This window comes from Mustela nivalis (assembly GCF_964662115.1).
Source record: "Mustela nivalis genome assembly, chromosome: 3".
In the NCBI taxonomy this organism is placed as follows: domain Eukaryota; kingdom Metazoa; phylum Chordata; class Mammalia; order Carnivora; family Mustelidae; genus Mustela; species Mustela nivalis.
In genome coordinates, this window is record NC_139022.1 from 169,567,967 (window position 1) to 169,587,985 (window position 20,019).

General features: G+C 43.6%; 1 protein-coding gene across 1 annotated transcript in view; it reads left to right on the top strand.

Annotated features, from left to right (window-relative positions):
- Positions 1-20,019, top strand: part of DNAH5 (dynein axonemal heavy chain 5) — a 215,567-nt gene continuing 195,548 nt past the window's right edge. The window contains exons 1-5 of the mRNA XM_082725156.1: positions 1-852; positions 11,814-11,948; positions 15,011-15,095; positions 17,970-18,130; positions 19,299-19,520. Coding sequence (XP_082581282.1) covers positions 796-852; positions 11,814-11,948; positions 15,011-15,095; positions 17,970-18,130; positions 19,299-19,520 — 660 coding nt within the window. The 5' untranslated portion in view covers positions 1-795. The remainder of the gene's footprint in view (positions 853-11,813; positions 11,949-15,010; positions 15,096-17,969; positions 18,131-19,298; positions 19,521-20,019) is intronic.

Here is a 20,019-nt window from a genome sequence, read left to right on the forward strand (position 1 = left end):
AAACCATCCATACTGGATCTCTCAAATCACGCCGGCTGTGGTCTCCCATCCTTGTCCTCCTAGTAAGGATGATCAAGATGTTTAGTCACACAGAATAAATTACCTCGGTTTATTTGTATGTGCAACTGGGTGAACAAAAGTAATTTATGGACATCATTTGCTATTTGCATATGAAAGAGGCTTCCTATCTTTATGGAGAGAAAAATGGCTCCTTTGGGTCACAATTAGCCTATCTGACAATTAGTCACAATTAGTCACAATGCTGGCAGTTAATCGTGCACACAAAGTTGTTGAGACGAACTACTCCTGAATTTCTTGACTTGAGCAATTTATTCAGAGTGGCGTTCTCTGCTTGTATTTTGATACGGTTTAAAGTTTCTCACTGTTCAAAGAAATTATTCAAATATCTCTATTGACTCCAAGCTTACTGTTAGGCAGCGTCTAGAATTAAAGGAACCTCAGGAGTGTTGTAACCGAGCAGTTAAGATGCTTTGATTGGCCTATAAACACACCTGAGAGTCACGGTCAACCTGCACGGCTGTCAACAGTATCTCCCTAACAACACGGGCTTTGGAACCGAGGGGAGGACCCAGGGGAGAGACTCTAGAAGGAGACCTTGACTAGTGTAGGTGTGCTCGGAATTTTTATTCTGTGCGTACGGTGAGCGGTACATGCAGAGTGGAAATGGGAGGCTGAATTTCTGGCAAGCCTGTTGGACGAGGAGTAGGCGTCCTGGAGTTAGAGCATCCTTCAGGAAGAGCTCTGGCCCCTGTGTGCCCTGAACAGACCTCCGTGATGTTTCGGATCGGCCGGAGACAGCTCTGGAAGCAGAGCGTCACCCGCATTTTATCGGTAAGGAGCGGTGGTCCCTGGGCTTGCAAGGGGGTCTCGGAGGATCATATTTTGCGCCCCAGGGAGGAGGGGAGGACCTAAAAGCAATTCAAAGTCATGTTCCCATGAATTTGTGAGAAACGGGTTGGTTTACTAGTTTATGGATAGTTCATAGTGCTCCAGGGTGACATTTCAAATACAAAAAATAGGGGACTGTGTCTTTCGCTCGTGCAGGTTGCTGCCCCAATGTTGACTACTTGTAGGGATGCCGGCTACTTCTTTGGGGCCGATGCTCCTCTGAGGGGAAAAACACCTTCAGGGCACGTTGGTGACTTTGCATTCTTTCACACCTGGGAGGTTTTGTTGGTAATTGTTGGTAGTTAAGGCCGATTCTGGGCGGCAAGTCTTCTAGGCTCTTTGGAATCATCCCCCCCTTTTCTGTAGGCCTGGAAATGAGGTCACAGACCGTGAGAGATGCAAGGCTGTGCCTTTGGAATCACATTGAAGAATGAGCTTCCCTGGCAAAGAGGGCTTAGCTCAGCAGTTTTTATTATGCAAATGCAGAGGGGAATTTGGAACCTCTTTGCTGCCAGTTGATGTCTGGAGAAAGTGGAGGTTGCTCTAGGACTGTTCTCCACATTAACCCAAGCTTCCTGAGGGCAGGATCTCTGTGTCTGCTGTGCAGCCCCAGGAGCCCAGATGGTTCTGGCCAGCCTTGCAACCTCCTCTTTGGTCTTAAAGAATGAGTGCAGGCAAACAAGTTCCAGAGCTCAGCTGGAAGATGTGCACCTTGGCAAGGATGTACCAGAATGGGGGGCTGGGGAAGTGGGGGGTGGCTGGTGGCGGACAGCTGAACAATGCGGAGACCACATCCCACCAGACAGCAGGGACCAGCCGCCCCCCACTTCCCCAGCCCCCCCATTCTGGTACATCCTTGCCAAGGTGCACATCTTCCAGCTGAGCTCTGGAACTTGTGTGCCTGCACTCATTCTTTAAGACCAAATACCAGCAGTGCCTCCTCTGAGAAGCCCTCCCAGCACTTTGCTTCTGCATCTGCCAGCCCCCTTGTCCTGTCACTGCAGGGAAGTGACACAGGTCTACATATCCCCTTCTCTCACTAGACTGGGAGTTCCTGGAGGACAGCGGTGACGGGCTTTCCAGTTTTAGTAGACTTCCCAAGCACAGAGCCTGCACTGATAAGTCTTAATTTTTTGCTCAGTTAATAAAGTGAATGAGTTAAACTTCTTACATGTCTGATTCCTTTTCCTGTATCTTTTTTTAAAAAAAGCTTTTATTTATTTTATTTTACAGACAGCCATTACAAATAAGCAGAGGCAGGCAGAGAGAGAGGAAGGGTAGCAGGCTCCCTGCTGAGCAGAGAGCCCAATGCAGGGCTCGATGTGGGCCTAGATCCCAGGACCCTGGGATCACGACTGGAACTGAAGGCAGAGGCTTTAACCCACTGAGCCACCAGGTGCCCCTCCTTTTCCGGTATCTTACTACCAAGTTGTAAACATTAAAATTGGTGATTTTATATCTTGACTATATATGGTTTAAGGAATTATATTCTTTGGCACGAGCTACTATTTTATTTGGAAGCAAGTTTTGGGAAGATATATATATATATATATATATATATATATATATATATATATATTTTTTTTTTTTTTTTTTTAAATTTATTTATTTATTTGACAGAGAGAGACACAGCGAGAGAGGGAACAGAAGCAGGGGGAGTGGGAGAGAGAGAAGCAGGCTTCCCGCCGAGCAGGGAGCCCGATGGGGGGCTTGATCCAAGGATCCTGAGATTATGACCTGAGCCGAAGGCAGACGCTTAATGACTGAGCCACCCAGGTGCCCCTCATTTATATATTTTGGGTGCCGTTCTGTTCTCCACACTGATGAATAAGATTAATAGAATTACCTCAATAAGGTTGCAGTGTATTTTGTAAATAATCACACATTTTCTATATAGTGCACTGGTATAACAGTTTATTAAATTATAACTTTGTGACCTAAAATAATCAATGACCAAGATTACAAGACTACTTAACATAAAAACTATAAATCTCTATGTCCAGAACCTTGGTCTGGAACTATTACTGCAATGATGCTATCTTATAACTAGGGTATTGTAATATAATAACTGACTTTATCCAGATTATACATACAAATAACAACTAAAGGTACCAAAAGCTCCTTGGTTTAGAAAAGGAAGCCATACATCCTTTCTGTTGTATGATAAACGCAAATGCTCTCCATGAAAAAAACTTGAAGTAATTCTGTATGGATTCACTCATTTACAAAAATATGGCCCAGATAGTCTGCCTTCTTTCTGTTTTTCTCATAGATGCACAGTGTTCAGTACAAACTTACAAGTGTACAATGGGCATGAGCTCCAGACTTTTGGATTCTGTTTTCTTCCCTTCTTTAAAATGAAACTGAAATATGTAATTTTGCTGGTTGGCTTTGTTGACTTTGTTGACTCGAAAGATTTGTGATGGTCCTCTTGACTTAAATTCACCTGTTTGCAAGGCTGATTTAAAGTGGAAAAAGTTCTCTCCTATCTGCAAGGACGTGTATCATTCATGTTTTGCCCTGTACGCACTTGTGCGAGGGAGTATTGTTGTTCATCAAATTTCAGATTGCTAGGCTTCTCCAAACAGTGATTCTCCGTGGTAGAGACTGTGTGTGTGGTGGGGAGCAGGGCAGGCCCCTGGGGGAGGCGCAGTGCCTTCCCCTGCTGAGAAACTCTGCAGGTGGGGGCCACCTCTGTTCCCTTGGGAGTGCGTGGGTAGAAACCAAGACAGAAAACCTTTGCGCTCATATATCTTTTGAAAGCTTAAAGGGTGTGGGTTTTGTTATCCTCTGGTAAAACAGCCAAACAGGTCTCAGTGTCCTCTGTTCATCAGGCCCAGACATGTTTGCTGGTGAATGCATTTCACACATACAATACGGTATACAATATGAAAACAATTCTCTAGCAGCTGGGGGAGGCAACGGCTCTAGGATTCAGCTTGGTGGGGGGAGGGGACAGGTACTGCTTGCTAATGCTTGGGTGCATCTATTCCTGAGCCTGAAGGAGTTAATGCTCGAGATGCCCACATCATCACGATGCCATAGCTAGACCCTGGGAAGGTGCGGCCGAGTGGAAAATCCGTCCATTCTCCAACACTTGTTTGTAGAATGAATGCCTACTTTGTGCCAGTGCTGCTGTGCTCCATAAACTAGCCTGAAGTTTAGAGCTGAAATGAGTGATAATGGCCAGTGTTGGCATCATGCCAGTAACGAAGAAGGGAGATAAGCGGTCTAGAGTTGGTGACATTCCAAGTTAATGCTCTGGGGCTTTCTCTGTTAAGGTCCTACCTCAAGTGAGAACCTGGTCATACTCCTCAATCATGATCAATTCATAAAATGATTTCCTTCGGAGTGGTGTTCTCAGACTGGTCTGTGGGTTAGAATTGCCTGAGGGATACCAGGGCTCAGGCCCCCCTTGGGACAAGGCCAAGAGTTTTGGGGTAAAGGCAGGCATCAGTAGTTTTTTTTTTTTTTTTTTAAGATTTATTTATTTATTTGACAGAGAGAGATTACAAGTAGGCAGAGAGGCAGGCAGAGAGAGAGAGGAGGAAGCAGGCTCCCTGCTGAGCAGAGAGCCCGATGCGGGACTCGATCCCAGGACCCTGAGATCATGACCTGAGCCAAAGGCAGCGGCTTAACCCACTGAGCCACCCAGGCGCCCAAGGCATCAGTAGTTTAAAACTCCCCCATGATTCAATGAGAAGCCAGCTTGAAGTACTCCGGTTTATTGAGATGCAAAAGGGAATTTTTGAATTTTGTTCCTGTGCCATAGGTAAAGTGGATGGCGGCATCATGTATATTTTAGCTTGTGGGTGAAATTATGTGGCTACTTGAATTACACGGCCCCCGCGGCCAGAGGGAGCTCTTGGAATTCCACAGGAGAGGTAATCCTGATTCAGAGTAAGACCACTGTGGATGGGAGGGGAGATAGAATCTGTGGCCTTGTGCAGGTCCACGAAGGACCTTTGACCAGATCCCAAGGTTTAGTTTACAGAAAACGGACTAAGAATGTGGATCGTGGAATGTTGGGGGCAGAGATGGCTGTGGATCCCTCCAGCAGGTTTTGGATCGATTTGGGTGAAAAATCCACATATAGTAAAAGGTAAAGAGGGGATTTTTTTGTTTTTAAGAGAGAGACAGAAATCACAAGTAGGCAGAGAGGTAGGCAGAGAGAGAGGGGGAAGCAGGCTCCCCGCCAAGCAGAGAGCCCAGTGCAGGACTTAATCCCAGGACTCTGGGATCATGACCTGGGCGGAAGGCGGAGGCTTTAACCCACTGAGCCACCCAGGTGCCCCAAGAGGACATCTTTTACTGGCCTGGAAAGAATGACAGATAAGGGAATGAGTAAATGGGAGTAAAAATAGACCAGATTCCAGAACGTACTTTTAGGACAAGAAGATCAATGGGATCTTTAAGTGCGGTCTCTTGGCAGTGGAGTGGAGCACAGCTCTCGCGGAATACTGGACTTCACTGTAGCACCTGCTATGAGTGGAATTAGCTACTGTGGAGTGTCTTTCCTTCCAGAAACCACTTTGCTGGAGTGCTCTTCGTGTGGAAGGATGTGCTGCCTTTCCTCTGCGTGTGTGGCCCTTCAGCAGGAGAAGTGAGAGGAAGGGGTAAGAGAAGGCAGGACGTGAAGAGCACAGTTAGGAGTGGGGAGTTCCTGGGCTCTGGGGTCTCCCAGCTAGTTAAGGATCAGGTTTGGATGCTCCAGGAATCACCACGAGTAGCCGCTCCCAGAGGAAATAGGGCCCTGTGGGTCAAAAAGAAAATGCTGGTAAAGAGGAAGGCTTTTCTTTGTTGGGAGACTTGGAAAGTGGGTTGACTTTGTAGAAAGATCTCTACATGGAAGTAAGCAGGAGGACCACTGCCTCCGTTTTCATCACTCAACACACTGAAGTAGGCTATAGGCAAAGTGAGCTTAGTAATATTTGCTGTAAACTGAGGGAGAGCATAATCCACACTATGGTGCGGTTTTGTGCAGTGGTTTATATTCGGGACACAATAGCATTGAAGACTTAGGAGCTCATTCACTGAATTCCGAGCCTGCAATCACGGGCTCAGACTGCACTAGAATAAAGTGTTCCAGCTCTTAATTATTTGAGAGTGGCTTGTAAATGATTGATTTGGTTAATTTATCCTCTCATTAGACATCAGTTGACGCTCTACTATGTGCCAGGGACCGTTCTAGGCACCAGGGATATCGTAAAAATTAAAGAAGAAAACATCCCACTTTGTGGAGCTGTTCCTCTTATGAGAATGATGAGATTCAGTCGATATTTATTTTATTTTAACCCTCAAGAGCTAAGAAGAACAAGTTATGCACGTGGCAGATCACCAATAATGAGGCATTTCAGCTGGGCGAACTCTTCGGAAAATTTCTTCGTCCCTTCGTGGATTTGCCCTGATTCATCCACAGTCCGGGAAGATGATAGAAAGAGAAGCTAACTGGCCTGAGATGATCAAACCCATGTTCTTGGCCTCTTTAAAACTGTTTCATCAGGGATTAATTTCCTGTGGACTTGAGGTTGATATTGAGAGCCAAAACAGAATCCGTCTCAGAGGTATTACTTTGTGATTTAAGATGAGGGGTTTCACCTGTAATTCCTGGACTCATCTTCTTCGCAGGTATCTCCAGTGAGGATTTTAATCTAGTTTTTACGCTCCTTGACCATATTTGTTACATTGCTGCTTGCATCTGTATACATCAAAGAACAAAACACCCAAATCAAGAAAGTAAAAATACATTTATTCAAAAGTACGCAACTGACTTTCAGCAAAACAGATCTCTTTCTCACGTTCAGACTTGCAACAAGGCTGGTCATGTCACCTGGAAAACCTTTTTCTTTTTTAAATGAATATTTTTTTGGCTGCGGAATCCCTTCTGTGGCACGTACACTTCTCTGTGCAATGGCGTCCTATGAAGACCTGGGGTATATAGGATCACATCATAGATAACAGTGAAGTTGTTCAGACAAAACCAGCAGCAGCGGGGAAAGCATGGAGTCCAGCCTACTGGTCGCCCAAGCAGGAAGCCCACCTTGTAGGCACTCTTAGGAGCTGAGGATGGAGGTTACCATTTGTTCAGACACAGGAGTGCAATGAGAGAGCCAGACCCAGGGCATGCCGGCTGGAAGCCAGCTAGAACCAGTCTGCAGTGGCACTTAATGTCTCTGGTGTAACTCAGAAAATGGTGCCAGTTAACCCCAGTTTACACACACACACACACACACACACACACACACACACAGCTCCTTCTCTAATCCATGCAATGTATATGCCCCCCCCCCCCCCAGGAGTGTCCTAGATAATCCTTGAGTGGAAATTTAAAGAAATAATGTTTACAGAATAGCAATTTGAATGGATGCAAAATTCTAAGTTGCCTGGGACAACCATGTATTGGCTTGGTCCTGCAAACACAACAGACAGAGCTTGGTTTCCCAGCCCTGCTGCTTACTGAGCTGTGTGCTCTTAAGAAATTGGTAATTTCCTTGTGTGGAGATAGGAATGTCTGCTTCATGGGGCTTTTGTGACATCAAAATCTAACCACAGTACGTGAACGATGACTAGCAGAGCCATAGTTAGCGCTGTCACCAGGGCAAACAGAGCAAAATGTACTCTGACATTGTCAGGACGGGTGGGGAAAAGGCTGTTGCTGCTCAGCCACAAGGGGGCTCCTAGACCTGACTTTCACTTCTGGCTGCCAGTGATATCAGTGGGATAGGTCTGAATCTGAGACACACCTGCCAGTGGAGCTGGGTTTTCTAAGGGTGGAGGGAGTTTAAACATTTGTATAATTAAGACATTATTATTGAAACAATTTCTTCCTCCTGAATTTTGATGTCCAGGGTCAATGCCTTGGTCATACCATTTTAATTCAAGTGCTGGTTGACTTAATATTATCTCAAGACTGCTTCCAATTTAATCTTCACAATTACCTTTCAGGTTTGGACCTGTATCTCCATTTTACTACATATAGTTGGGAATTGTCAACCTGGAGACAAAATGAAATGTGTGTGGTCTATCTTTAGGCATGCAGACTTATGCTTAACTATAGAGTCAAAGGCAAAAGTCAGTATATTAAAAAAAATTGAATGGGTAGGTTTGTCCTGAAAAAAGTCATAGAGCTTTATTATGAAAGCACACACTTTGGGTCTTTGTTGGGATTTGTATTTTAAAATCTCAAGTCTCTTGTCGGTGTTAACTTTTGATCCAATGAGAAGGAGCTCATGGTAGATGGTGGGTGGTAGAGAAGGATTAGTTGTCAGCTCGTCTAAGGCTTGGAGTCTAGAATTAAGGAAATGGAAGTCTAGAGGTGTTGACTGACAGACGCAAGTCGCATAGCCAGGACTGGAACCCGGGACCCTTCTGAAAACCAGGACTCATTGGTCCACATGAAGTCGGTGGCCTTAAAGCTGCGCTTGTTCCCTGTGAGCTAGCGTATTAGCTACCTTTTTCTTCTAGGCTGGCCACAGCATACCTTGTCATCAAATGGCAGAAAGACTACTTTCTAGATTTCTTTGGACATCAATCCAATAGGTTTCTGGGCTCCTCCTTGCCTCCATCCACTGGTGCTTGCTTATAAAACACGGAACAATTTTAATGTGATTCTAGAAAAAAAATATTCCATCATCTACCTCTTGCTGTTTTCATCCCCCTCCACCCTCCCACTCTAAGTGTCCTCCATGTTGAAACATGGCGGCCGATAGAATAGCCACCTCCAGACAGCCAATTACCTGACTGCTGGTTGCTGCCGTTCCCTAGTAGCCAGAGAGCTGCAGGCTCAAGTGTTTGGGCTCACAGTGCTCCCATCTGGCCACTCAATACTCGTTTGATGTTACTGACTTCTTGTGGTAGGAAAACCCCAATTCCCTCATTGTACCAGGATACCTTAGGATACGGCAATGAGAGCTGAGATCGACAGACATGTGGTCTTTCTTCTCCATGGCTCCGGGCGCTTGCTTCATGTTACTTGTCTTTAGAGAGACAACAGTCATTTTATGCAAGAACATACTTGTTGCTTGACATGCTTTTCAGTGTAGCTCTGAAAAGTTTACTTTAAGAACACATTGATAATTTTCTTTGTACACATGACACTTCTTTGGAATTTTTCTTCCTATGTGATACTTAAGTAAAAATAGAATAATTAGCGTTTTGTTTTAGGGAGCAATCTCTCCGCCACTAGAATATATATACTTTTTTTCCTTCGGAGTCTTATAAAATCAGGTCATAGAGAATGTGTTGTCATGGTAGAGTCTTATTTCAGTTTCTCTATTCTTTGGAAGCCTTCAGTAACTTCACATCCGGGCTCTTCTGGTTCTCCAGTTCTTTGCTTTCTTTGTCACTACCCAGCATTGGCCATCTTGTTTTGACGCCTGATTCCTGGCTCCCCTGGTTGCCCACCAGGTTCTCAAGCCGCTGAAGCCATTTAGTGCAAACCCTAAGAGTTCATTTTGAAAAGCATTTTATTTCTCCCTGCCAAGAAGGAAGAAAACAGTTGAAACAACAGGACATCGTCCTTGTTTTAGCCACATTTGAAAAGAGATTTAGAATTCTTTCTATTTGATATTTATGGAATGTGTACTTTGTGTCAGGACCTGTCTTGGTTCCTTTAGGGAGAAATGGGCATGAAAATAGGTTTATTTGTTTATTATTTTTTAAACCTAATCCCTCTCCTGCCTCCCCAGTTCTTCTTTGGAGCAGTCCCTTCAGGTTCTGAAAGACAAATGTTAATTGCGTGGGTCCAGGGACGGCCTTTCAATGCATCTGAAATCCCCAACTTTTCTCATCACTGTTTTTTAAGTTCCTTTTTGTGTGTTAAAAATTTCTTTCTTTTTCTTTTTTTTTTTTTTTTTAGAGAGAGAGAGGGAGAAAGAGAGAAAGAGTGTACATGCAAATTGGGGAGGAGGGGCAGAGGCAGAAGGAGAGAAAGAGAATCTTTTTTTTTTTTTTTTTTTTAAAGATTTTATTTATTTAGGTGTGCCTGGGTGGCTCAGTGGGCTAAGCCTCTGCCTTCAGCTCAGGTCATGATCTCAGGGTCTGCGATCAAGCCCCACATCAGGCTCTCAGCTCAGCAGGGAGCCTGCTTCCCCCTCTAATTCTGCCTGCCTCTCTGCCTTCTTGTGATCTCTCGATATCTCTCTCTCTCTCTCTCTCTCTGATCAAATAAATAAATTTAAAAAAATCTTTAAAGATTCTATTTATTTATTGACAGAGAGAGAGCATGAGGGGAAAGGATCAGAGGAAGAAGCTTGCTTCCTGCCGAGCACGGACCTGGATGCGGGACTCAATCCTGGGACTCCAGGATCATTACTGAAGCTGAAGGCAGTTGCTCAACCAACTGAGCCACCCATGCACCCAGAGAAAGAGAATCTTAAGCAGACTCCATTTCAGTGTAGAGCCCGATGGGGGGATCCCTCTCATGAACCTGAGATCATGACCTGAATTCTTTCTTGATTGTAAATACCCCTCTATCTGCTAGTGCCACACTTCTTTCCTTTATTGTCAAGCTTCTGGAAAGAATAGTTTACATTCAATATCTTTGTATTTCTCTTTTCTCAATTATCTTTTCTCAAGCCTACATCCATTTGCTTTCTGTCCAATCAGTGAAATTATTCTACAAGGATTACTCTGTTACCTACTTCTGCATAACAAACCATACCAGAACATAATGGCTCACAGTAGCAACCACAATCTATTTTTATCTCTCTTGAGTATGTGGGTGATTGGGCTTAACTGGGTGGTGGTTCTGCTTCAACATGGTGTTGGGTTGGGTTGCAGTCATTTGCAGACTTGACTAGTTTGGAATGTCCAAGATAGCTTACTCACTCCAGAACCAAGAAAGTTGGTTCTGGGGTGTTGTTGGCTAGGTTGGCTGGGGCTGTTGGCCAGAACACCTTGGTTTTCTTCCTGTGGTCTCCCCATATGACTTGGACTTCTCACAGCATGGTAGCTGGGTTCCCAGGGGGGAATTCTCAAACACAAAGGCAGAAACTGAAGATCTAAGGATTAGCCTAGACAGGTTTATAGTCTGCACTTTTTTTTTTTTTTTTTTTTTTTGGTGAAAACTGATCACAGGGCCAGCCAAATTCAAGAGGAGGGGAGGTTCATGTCCTGGTCATATTGCCAAAGAGCTGTGGGATGCTGCAGCTACAAACACAGTTATTTACTAAGGTTGTCCTAACTGATGTATCCATATTGTTGAATATTTTGCAGCTATCACACAGATAGGAATACCCTATATTCAAGTAGAACTAGGTCTGTGGTGTGTTATTAAAAGAAAATACATGACATATTTTATAGTAGACTATAGAGATGTGTGTAGACATCTGCATATGTTAGTATGAGCGTGGTGCAAATGGAAGGATATGCTTCCAACTGCTCACATTTGTTCTATTGAATATGCCTTAATATTATAATGGCTAATCAGTTTAAAGGTAAGCAGTGGTACTCAGAAATCGATTTCAAGACCAGATAAAATCTGTAGACAAACAATAAAGTTAAGAGGTAATGTAGGAGAATATTACTTTAAAGGCTTAGGGAGTGTTTATAAAAAATAGGGATCTCTTTTTGTATGTCTGTTGAATGTTTATATATGCATAGAAATAAATCTGTAAAGATTTAGAACAAAATAATTGCCACAATAATTTCTGGATGACAGATGATTTTTTTCTTTTTAGCTTCTCTGTATTATACAATTTTAAAAACAATGAGCACATTTTATTTTCATGATAGAATAACAGTATTTCTGAAAATGGAAGATAGTACAGAAAAACTGGTACCATTCAGGGGTCTGTTATCCAAATACTCAAGACTTGAAAAAGCAATAGTGACATGAAATTATCATAAAATGAATCCATTGAGAACAGCAGTTGTCATGTAACATTTTTGGTCCTTTCTTACAGCAAAGACTGAAGGAAGAGAAGGAAGCCAAACGGGCACGTTTGGATGGTAGGCATGCCTACTTATTTGCAATTATAGCTTCCTGCATAGACCTGGACAAAACTGAAGTGGAAGATGCCATTCTTGAGGGGAATCAGGTGAGATGCATTTGAGTTCTCACTGACTTAATTATGGAGGGCACAGAGAGTCTATTGACTCAGTCCTATGGCATGATCTATGCTGGGCTGTGGAGGGGGTATCTGTTCTAAATGGGCAGGACTCCATTCTGATGGTAACAGGTGATGGCAGATTGACTGTAGGGTTCTCCAACTCTTCATGTTGAATGGGTTCCTTATAACTGTCGTTGAAGTCCCATGATTCTGACAGCAATTCTGCATATTTCTGAATCCAGTGAAGCTGGGTTCAAGCACCAGCTTGGAACCTGAATATGGAGAATAGAATCTTCTCTCAGCCTCTGATTTATTGTGTTTTGCATTTATCCTGTTCTAACCTGGTGGTTGAATTGTGCCATAGTTCCTTGGCTTTGACTTTGGTTTGGCAGCTGAATCTGGTTTCTTTTGTTCCTGAACTTAATTTCCATTTTCTACCATGATTTCTTTCCAAAATCTGGGGTATAATTTGATTTTGGAGAGGGTAGGCCAAAATACGGGAGGATATAGTTTCCTGAGCACCAAGAAAGGCATATCAGGAGCCCTATAGTAGTTGCTAAATGTTTTTGTTGCTGTTTTTGTTTGTTTGTTTTTTAGGCACAAAAATAGAGAGAGAGGGTGAGTCCTGTCTGTTGATAGAGATGTCACAGTATTGATAATGTTATTTGGTGTTACGCTTTTAAATGTTTAACAAAACAGCTTTGAGCAAGAAGGTAGAGGGAAGCACCATTTTGAGTGTTTGCTGATTTCTGTGGTGTTAATACTTCCACCATGGCTGATGCCAGACTACTAACATGATGTTACTAAAGGCTTAGTTGGAAAGAGCTGTGATGAGTTGGCTGTCATGACGAGTATGAGCTGTCTCCAGCACTCCGCTGGCTGTGTTCCTTCCTGCCATGTCACTTTGGTGGGGTCACTAGGAGTCAGTGGAACAGTTAGGGGTGGAGAGCACTGAACAGCCCCCCAAAATGGAGGCATAAAAGTAGACAGAGTCTACCTAATTCAATCTTGAAGAGATTGTTCCACGGGTGAAACGTTTACCTCTGCCCCACGCCCCAATTCAGACATCTGGATTTGGGATTGTGCAAGTGGAATGAACGAGTAGAAGTTCTGAACCATAGGAAGCCCAGTTTAAGCTGCTGTGTCATATTCAGGACCAGGAAGGTCAAAACCTGGGGACTGAAATAAAACATCCCAGCTTGGGCTCACAAGCAACGTAGAGGGGCAAAAGTTTCAACTGGAAGTACCTCCTTCACATTTTTGGCTTGGAAGTTCATTTCAATAAGGGCCTCCTACTTGGCCCCAGAGCATCCTCTATCAAGGAAGTCTAATGAAGGAAACAGGGCAGCTTGCTCTTCCTTATTTTATTATTTTATTTTTTTAAAAGATTTTATTTATTTATTTGACAGAGAGGGATCACAAGTAGATAGAGAGGCAGGCAGAGAGAGAGAGAGAGAGATTGGGAAGCAGGCTCCCTAGGGGTGGGACTCGATCCTAGGACCCCGAGATCATGACCTGAGCTGAAGGCAGCAGCTTAACCCACTGAACCACCCAGGTGCCCCTTGCTCTTCCTTATTTATTATAGTTTTGTCTATAATATGGTAGAAATCGAAGGGGCTTATTTATTTCCACAGTAAAATTTTCAGGCTAGAGTTTTTCATTTGGAAACATTTTATTTTAAATTGTGGTAATGACATAGGATATAGAATTGACCATCTTAAACTTTTTTTAATGTAGGCTCCACACCCTGTAACACTGAGATTAAGATCTGAGCTGAAATCAAGAGTCAGACGCTTAACCTGCTGAGTCACCCAGGTGCCCCATTAATCATTTCTAAGTATACAGTTCAGTAGGGTGAAGTATGTTCACATCGTTGGGTAACGAATCTTCAGAGCTCTTTGTCTTGTGAAATTGAAACTTGGTATCATCAAAAAACCCATTTCCCTAGCCCCTGAATACCACTATTCTATTTTCTGTCTCTATGAATCTGACTACTTTCGATACCTCCTATAAGTATAATCATACAGTATTTGTCTTTTTGTGACTGGCTTATTTTATTTAGCAAAATGTCCTCAAGGTTCATCCGTGTTGTAGCGTGGATCAGAATTTCCTTCATTTTTTAAAGCTGAATAATATTCCATCATTGAGTATGCCATACTTTGCTTATCCATTCATCTGTTAATGAACAAGTTGGTTGCTTCCATCTTTTGCCTGCTGTGGATAACGCTGGGTCAGCAAGGTATACAAATATCTCTGCAAGACCCTGCTTTCAGTCCTTTTGGGTATATACCCAAGAGTGGAGTTTTTGGATCATAGAGTAATTCCACTGATATTTTGAGAAATCACCATACTGTTTTCTATAGTGACTGTACCGTTTTTACAGTCTCACCAAAAGTGTACAGGGGGTCCAATTTTTCTACATCCTTGACAACATTTATTTTCTAGGATTTTTTTTTTCTTCTAACAGTAGCCATCCTAATGGACATGTAGATTTTTATCCTTTTTCCTCTAATATCAATTTAAAACTGTGCCACTGGTAGTAGGCCATCTGGCAGACTTCTGGTTGTATGGCCAAGCTCACGGACTAAGATCTGGACCGCTCTTGGATGAGTGTAATCATGTGTGTTCTTCTGGTATTTTTCAGTGATTATTATAATTTAATATTAATTGTCTCTAGTGCATTAGACTGGGTTTTAAAAGGTATTTGTTCTCTCTTTCTGATCTGCGATTGAGTGAAAACAAAGCACCTCTATATTTATCTGCTTTCAGCAGCTCAGCACTTTCAGAAATTAGCAAAACTGGAGAGACAGTCTCTTTTCAAATGTGTATATGTAACAAATATTTTCATGATTAATTGAATCCCTTCATCGAGTTACATTTTTATTATGGTGAGGCACTTACTCTATTTTTATGTTGCAAACAATATGATGCCTTCTCTATGGCTTGCATTGATGCAGTTTTATCTGTGAAAGAAGATGACAGCCACTGCTGATACAAGTATGGTTTCTAATTCAGCACGAAGTTGTGACCTTGCCTTTTCTTTTTTGCAGATTGAAAGAATCGATCAGCTTTTCACTGCTGGCGGTCTTCGTCACCTTATATTTTATTATCAGGATGTGGATGTGGCAGAAACAGGTATCCAGACTTGGTGTTATGTTACCCACAAATGTGTTGCTAGGTTCATCCAAGGATGGCATGAAGCTGAAGGCCACCCTTGGAGCTGACATTTCCACCTTGGCCCATGGGACAGATGGGCCTCTGTGAGGTGAGGCCCGGGTTCCATTTCCCTTGAAGGAGAAGGGACTGATAATGTAGGTATGTAGCCTGGTTGTTCTAACTTTGAGATATTTGGTTTCCCATTTCAGGTTGGGCGGGTGACTGAGGAATAACAATGTACTTTACATTTTGAGGCTTCTTTTCTGTCCATGCGAGTCCTTCTATGCAGTTATGTTCTAGAACTTTTTATGGGCATCTGCTTCTTTTCTATATAGACATCATTTATTTTTAACATAAGAATTGTTGCCAATGAGCATAATGAGTTTTCTGGTTAAATACCACATTATGTTTATTTTCTACTGTCGATGATTCAAACGAGTAATATGGAATGACAAGTTTAGTTATTTTCACTTAAGAAAAATTTGCAAATCTTTGTGTGGATTCAACTGGCATAACCCATTCCACTTTTATGTGAATTCATATAATTTTAAAGCCAAACTAGGGACATAAACAAAAATATAATGATTATATTAAAATATTATATTCATCCTTTTATGACCTTTTTGAAGAAAGGGAAAGTAGTTATTGCTGTTGGCATATAGTATGGTTAATGCTTTTTTGTTTAAAAACTGAGAAAATTATGAATATGTACTCAAAGTGATTGGCATTTTTCTAGAATTATTCATCTGAAATTTTATGGTCAGAAAGTTCATTACACTGAGAGAAAAGTTGAAATACATACGTTTTGAATTCTATCCCAGATTGCAAAACATAAAGTCAAATGAAATGTTGAGTTTGTCTGTGAAATGTGTGCTGGGTAGAGTAGGCTTTTGTGTGTAAATCTGACATTGAACCAGAAGGGTTCATAGGATGCAGACACGATGCAAGCTTATTTTTGTTTCCCACTCTCCCTCTAAATGTTTTTGGTGGGACTGTCTTTAATCTTTTGACCTTGGATTAGAATTCAGACCATTCCTTGACTTTCTTGGATATTCTTGAGTAAGAAAAATTCCTATTGTTGCTTCACGTTGTAAGTACTATCTCAATTCAGACACTAAAAAAAACATCCAGTTGATCAAAATTAATTGGTCTAAAGTTCAGTCTTCTTCACTTCTGGTCTTCTCCCTTCCTTCCACTCCAGCAGGGATCTGAGAAGGTCCGTATTTGCTGCAGGAGAGAAGCATTTGGTCCTACTCTGCTTCTTCAGCTTATCCTTCTGGAAACTCCTGTCCACACTGTGTAAACCACAGTTGCTGACTGTGTCGACCTTGAAGTAGGTCAGGGACAAGACCCGACAGGTGGCAGGAGAGCTTTGACTTGACTGACATTGTCACTTTCACAGTTGGCTGAACTTGATTCTCTGGATCTTTGCTCTTGTGGGCACTAGGTGGATTCTCCAGAGATGGTGACAGGTGGCTGTGCATCCCATGGTGATATCCTCTGGTTATTGTTTTTTTTTTTTTTAAAGATTTTATTTATTTATTTGTCAGAGAGAGAGCGAGCGCGAGCGAGCACAGGCAGACAGAGTGGCAGGCAGAGTCAGAGGGAGAAGCAGGCTCCCTGCGGAGCAAGGAGCCCGATGTGGGACTCGATCCCATGACGCTGGGATAATGACCTGAGCTGAAGGCAGCTGCTTAACCAACTGAGCCACCCAGGCGTTCCTCCTCTGATTATTGTTATTGGACGCATTCTCTGTCAAAGCCTCAGTCCAAGTCCCCAGCCCAGTGCTGTTGGGGGAGAGCCTAGGAGAGGGTTCCTCTAAGAGATCCTAATCCCAGGGTTTTAGGACCCAACTTCCAGTCCATGTCCTTCCCCAGATCTCGCCCTTGGCACTGTCCTCCTCCTCCCACGCCAGTAATCTTGCTTGAGCTACTGTGTCACATGAAGAGCTAAAACTTTCGTGGGCAGATAAGAGCACAGTGGACCAGCTTTGCGTACTTAAATGGTCCACTCAATGAGCTGCGTGCTTAGATGACCAAAAATGAATTTTAAAATAACAATAATGAGAACACTTAGTGAGCAACGATTTTTATGTCCTTTTCTAAGGTCTTCACACGTATTAACTCCTTTAATCCAGATGCTTGGATCTAGGATTAGTATTTGAATTTTTCAGATCAGAAAATTGAGGCACAGGAAGATTAAGTAACTTGCCCAAGGTCACATGGCTGGGAAGTGCAGCCCAAGACTCAAGCGTTGGGAGTCTGGCTCCTTATTCATTATGACCCTCTCCTGGGTCAACAGTGTCCTGACTCTAGCGCCATACTGACAGGGCAGCAGGGGTCTGGAGTTTTACAGTCAGAGCTGGTTTCTGATCTTGGCTCTGCCACCTGTTGGCTGGGACTCAGGGCAGGTCACAGCTGCCTTTAGGGTTATACTGACTTCAGTAACATCGACACGGTACCAAGTAGGGGAACTGACACACAGCACGTGCAGTAGATGCTGTCCCCTCCCTTACTCACCCCTTCTCAATGGCTCTACTGTGTGACCTGTTGTGGGTGGAAATGACTTTTGTAGCTTTGGCAAGAATCTACTTCGGACCAAAGTCTCATTTCTGGACCTCTCATTGCTGTTTTTGGCTAGAACAATGATTCTGAAATAAACCTGTGATCTGGAATCACTAGCTCCTTTTAGAACCCTTCAGGCCTTCGGCTAGAGATTGTCCGAGCAGCGGACCTTCCAGGGCACATGGATGAGTCAGCATGACAATATTTTCCTGAGGAGGCTTCATTCTAAGAGGCAGGCACGTGGACTATAGATAGTAATGGTGAAACTAAAATTCTTCTGCCCTTGTAGGACAGCTTGGTGCTCCAGGGGGAGTAAATCCTCTTTCTGAGAAGATTAAAAAACCCAAGGTGTTCGTGACGGAGGGAAAAGATGTTGCTCTTACCGGAGTATGTGTGTTCTTCATCAGGACTGACCCTTCCAGAGCCATCACTCCTGAGAACATCCATCGGGTAAGGGGCAAGAGCAGTCCTTTACCCCAAATTGCCAAAACTCACATAAATTCTCAAAAAAAAAAAAAAAAATCCCTCCCTAGAGAGTTAGCCACTGTGTCCATCGCCTATCTAAAAATACTTTCGAAGAGATATTTCTAAAAGGCTTCACGGCAAACAAGAGGATGTTTCCTTTAAATCTGTTGAGTCAGAGGACTTCGTGTTCAGTTTATTATCACAATTGGATATAATATTATATGTATGCCTGGGCACGCATGTGTGTGTGTGTGGGTGAAACAGGGAAGTCTTGCCTTTTAAACATAATTTCCCATACATTACTTACTTAATGGCAAATTTCACACATTTACAATAAGATTTACAATGATGGATATATAATTTTATTTTTTGTGCAAAATAAAGTGTAAATCTCCTCTGCGCACATTGGGTGCATTATCAGCTTGGAGCAAGTGAGCTGGTAACGTCTCGGGTTCTGTTTAGTTCATGACTTTATTTTGAGGATTGCAGTTTAGAATAGTATGAAGCTTACATCTTAACCAGGGTATCAGAAAAGTAATTTCCTGGACTTAGAGACTGAATCTACACACAGTTCAAGGCCAGTCCCTACAGAAAACAGAATGTTGACTCCGGCTGGCAGCAACCTGCCTAGAAACCAAGCCCCTTCTCCAGGAAACAGCCCGGGTGGCTGGCCTGCAGTGTGAGACTTGCAGGAGACCACGAGGAAGGCAAGCAATAGTCATGCTAATGACTGGCCAGCATGGTCAGGACCTGGTTCATGAGTGCCAGCTGTCTTCCACCCGTCCGTCCGGACTCCCAGCATGCTTCCCTGGGACCGACAAGAGAAAGCCAAAGATGCACCCTTCCCCCATCCTGCAGGATGCCCCACTTCCTGGAGCTGCCTCTAGCTCCCCCACCGCTCACGCTGTCCCTTTCCGCCACCGGGAGGCTTTCCTAGTCCCCTGCCTGCTTCTGAGCGTCTGCTGACATGCAGGCGATGGTCACCAACTCTTGCAGGGCTCGGCTCAGAGCTTTTGCTCTTCTCTTTTGGTCCATCTTCATTTACTTCTGCAGAGAGCGGATGAGCTGACAGCATTCAGAAACGACTCAGCAGCCATGCTGCCGTTCGTTGCAGGTGATTTATACAGCAGAGGGTCTCCTAACTGTTTTCCAGGAGGTGAGCTTTAATATGCTGGACACCGCGGATGGAGGTCTGCTTAACAGCATGAGGCGCTTGCTGTCCGAGATCTTCATTCCCGCTCTCAGGGCCACGAGCCAGGGCTTGGGCGAGCTCGAGGGTCTTCAGGAAGCAGCCAGCATTCGGCAGGAGTTCTTGAGCTCTCTGGAAGGCTTTGTGAGCGTCCTGTCAGGCGCCCAGGAGAGCTTGAAGGAGAAGGTAAGAGGGAATAAACTATTCCTTCAGAAGTTATCAGATGGTGAAGAAATCAGCACTAAGTAAGGAAGGCTTCCCTTCGATGGTCTTAATTCCGTTGCCCAGCAAATGTGGAAAAACATTTTGTGGGAGTTTTTATTGCCCCTTCAAGAGGTGGTGGTGACGAGATTTAAGGGATTAATGCATTAGGGGGTCCCTTAGACGGGTCGGCCATGATGGAGGGTTCTATTTAGGAATAGCAAACGTTCAACTGCAAAGGGGAGCATATGGAATGCTCCTGGCATCGCTCTGCGTCCTAGAAGGAAAGGAATTTGGAACCAGGGTGTGTGGTATGTGTCTGTGTGTGTCCACGTGTGTGCACGTGAGTGTGGGGTGGTGGATTATGGGTTGGGATGGAGGAAATCCCGAAGATGAGACAGAAAGGAGAGAGGAGTTGACACAGCTGGAAGGAGCCGATTGGGTCCTGTGGTTCCGCCTGTGACCAAAAGGGCCTTTAAGAATA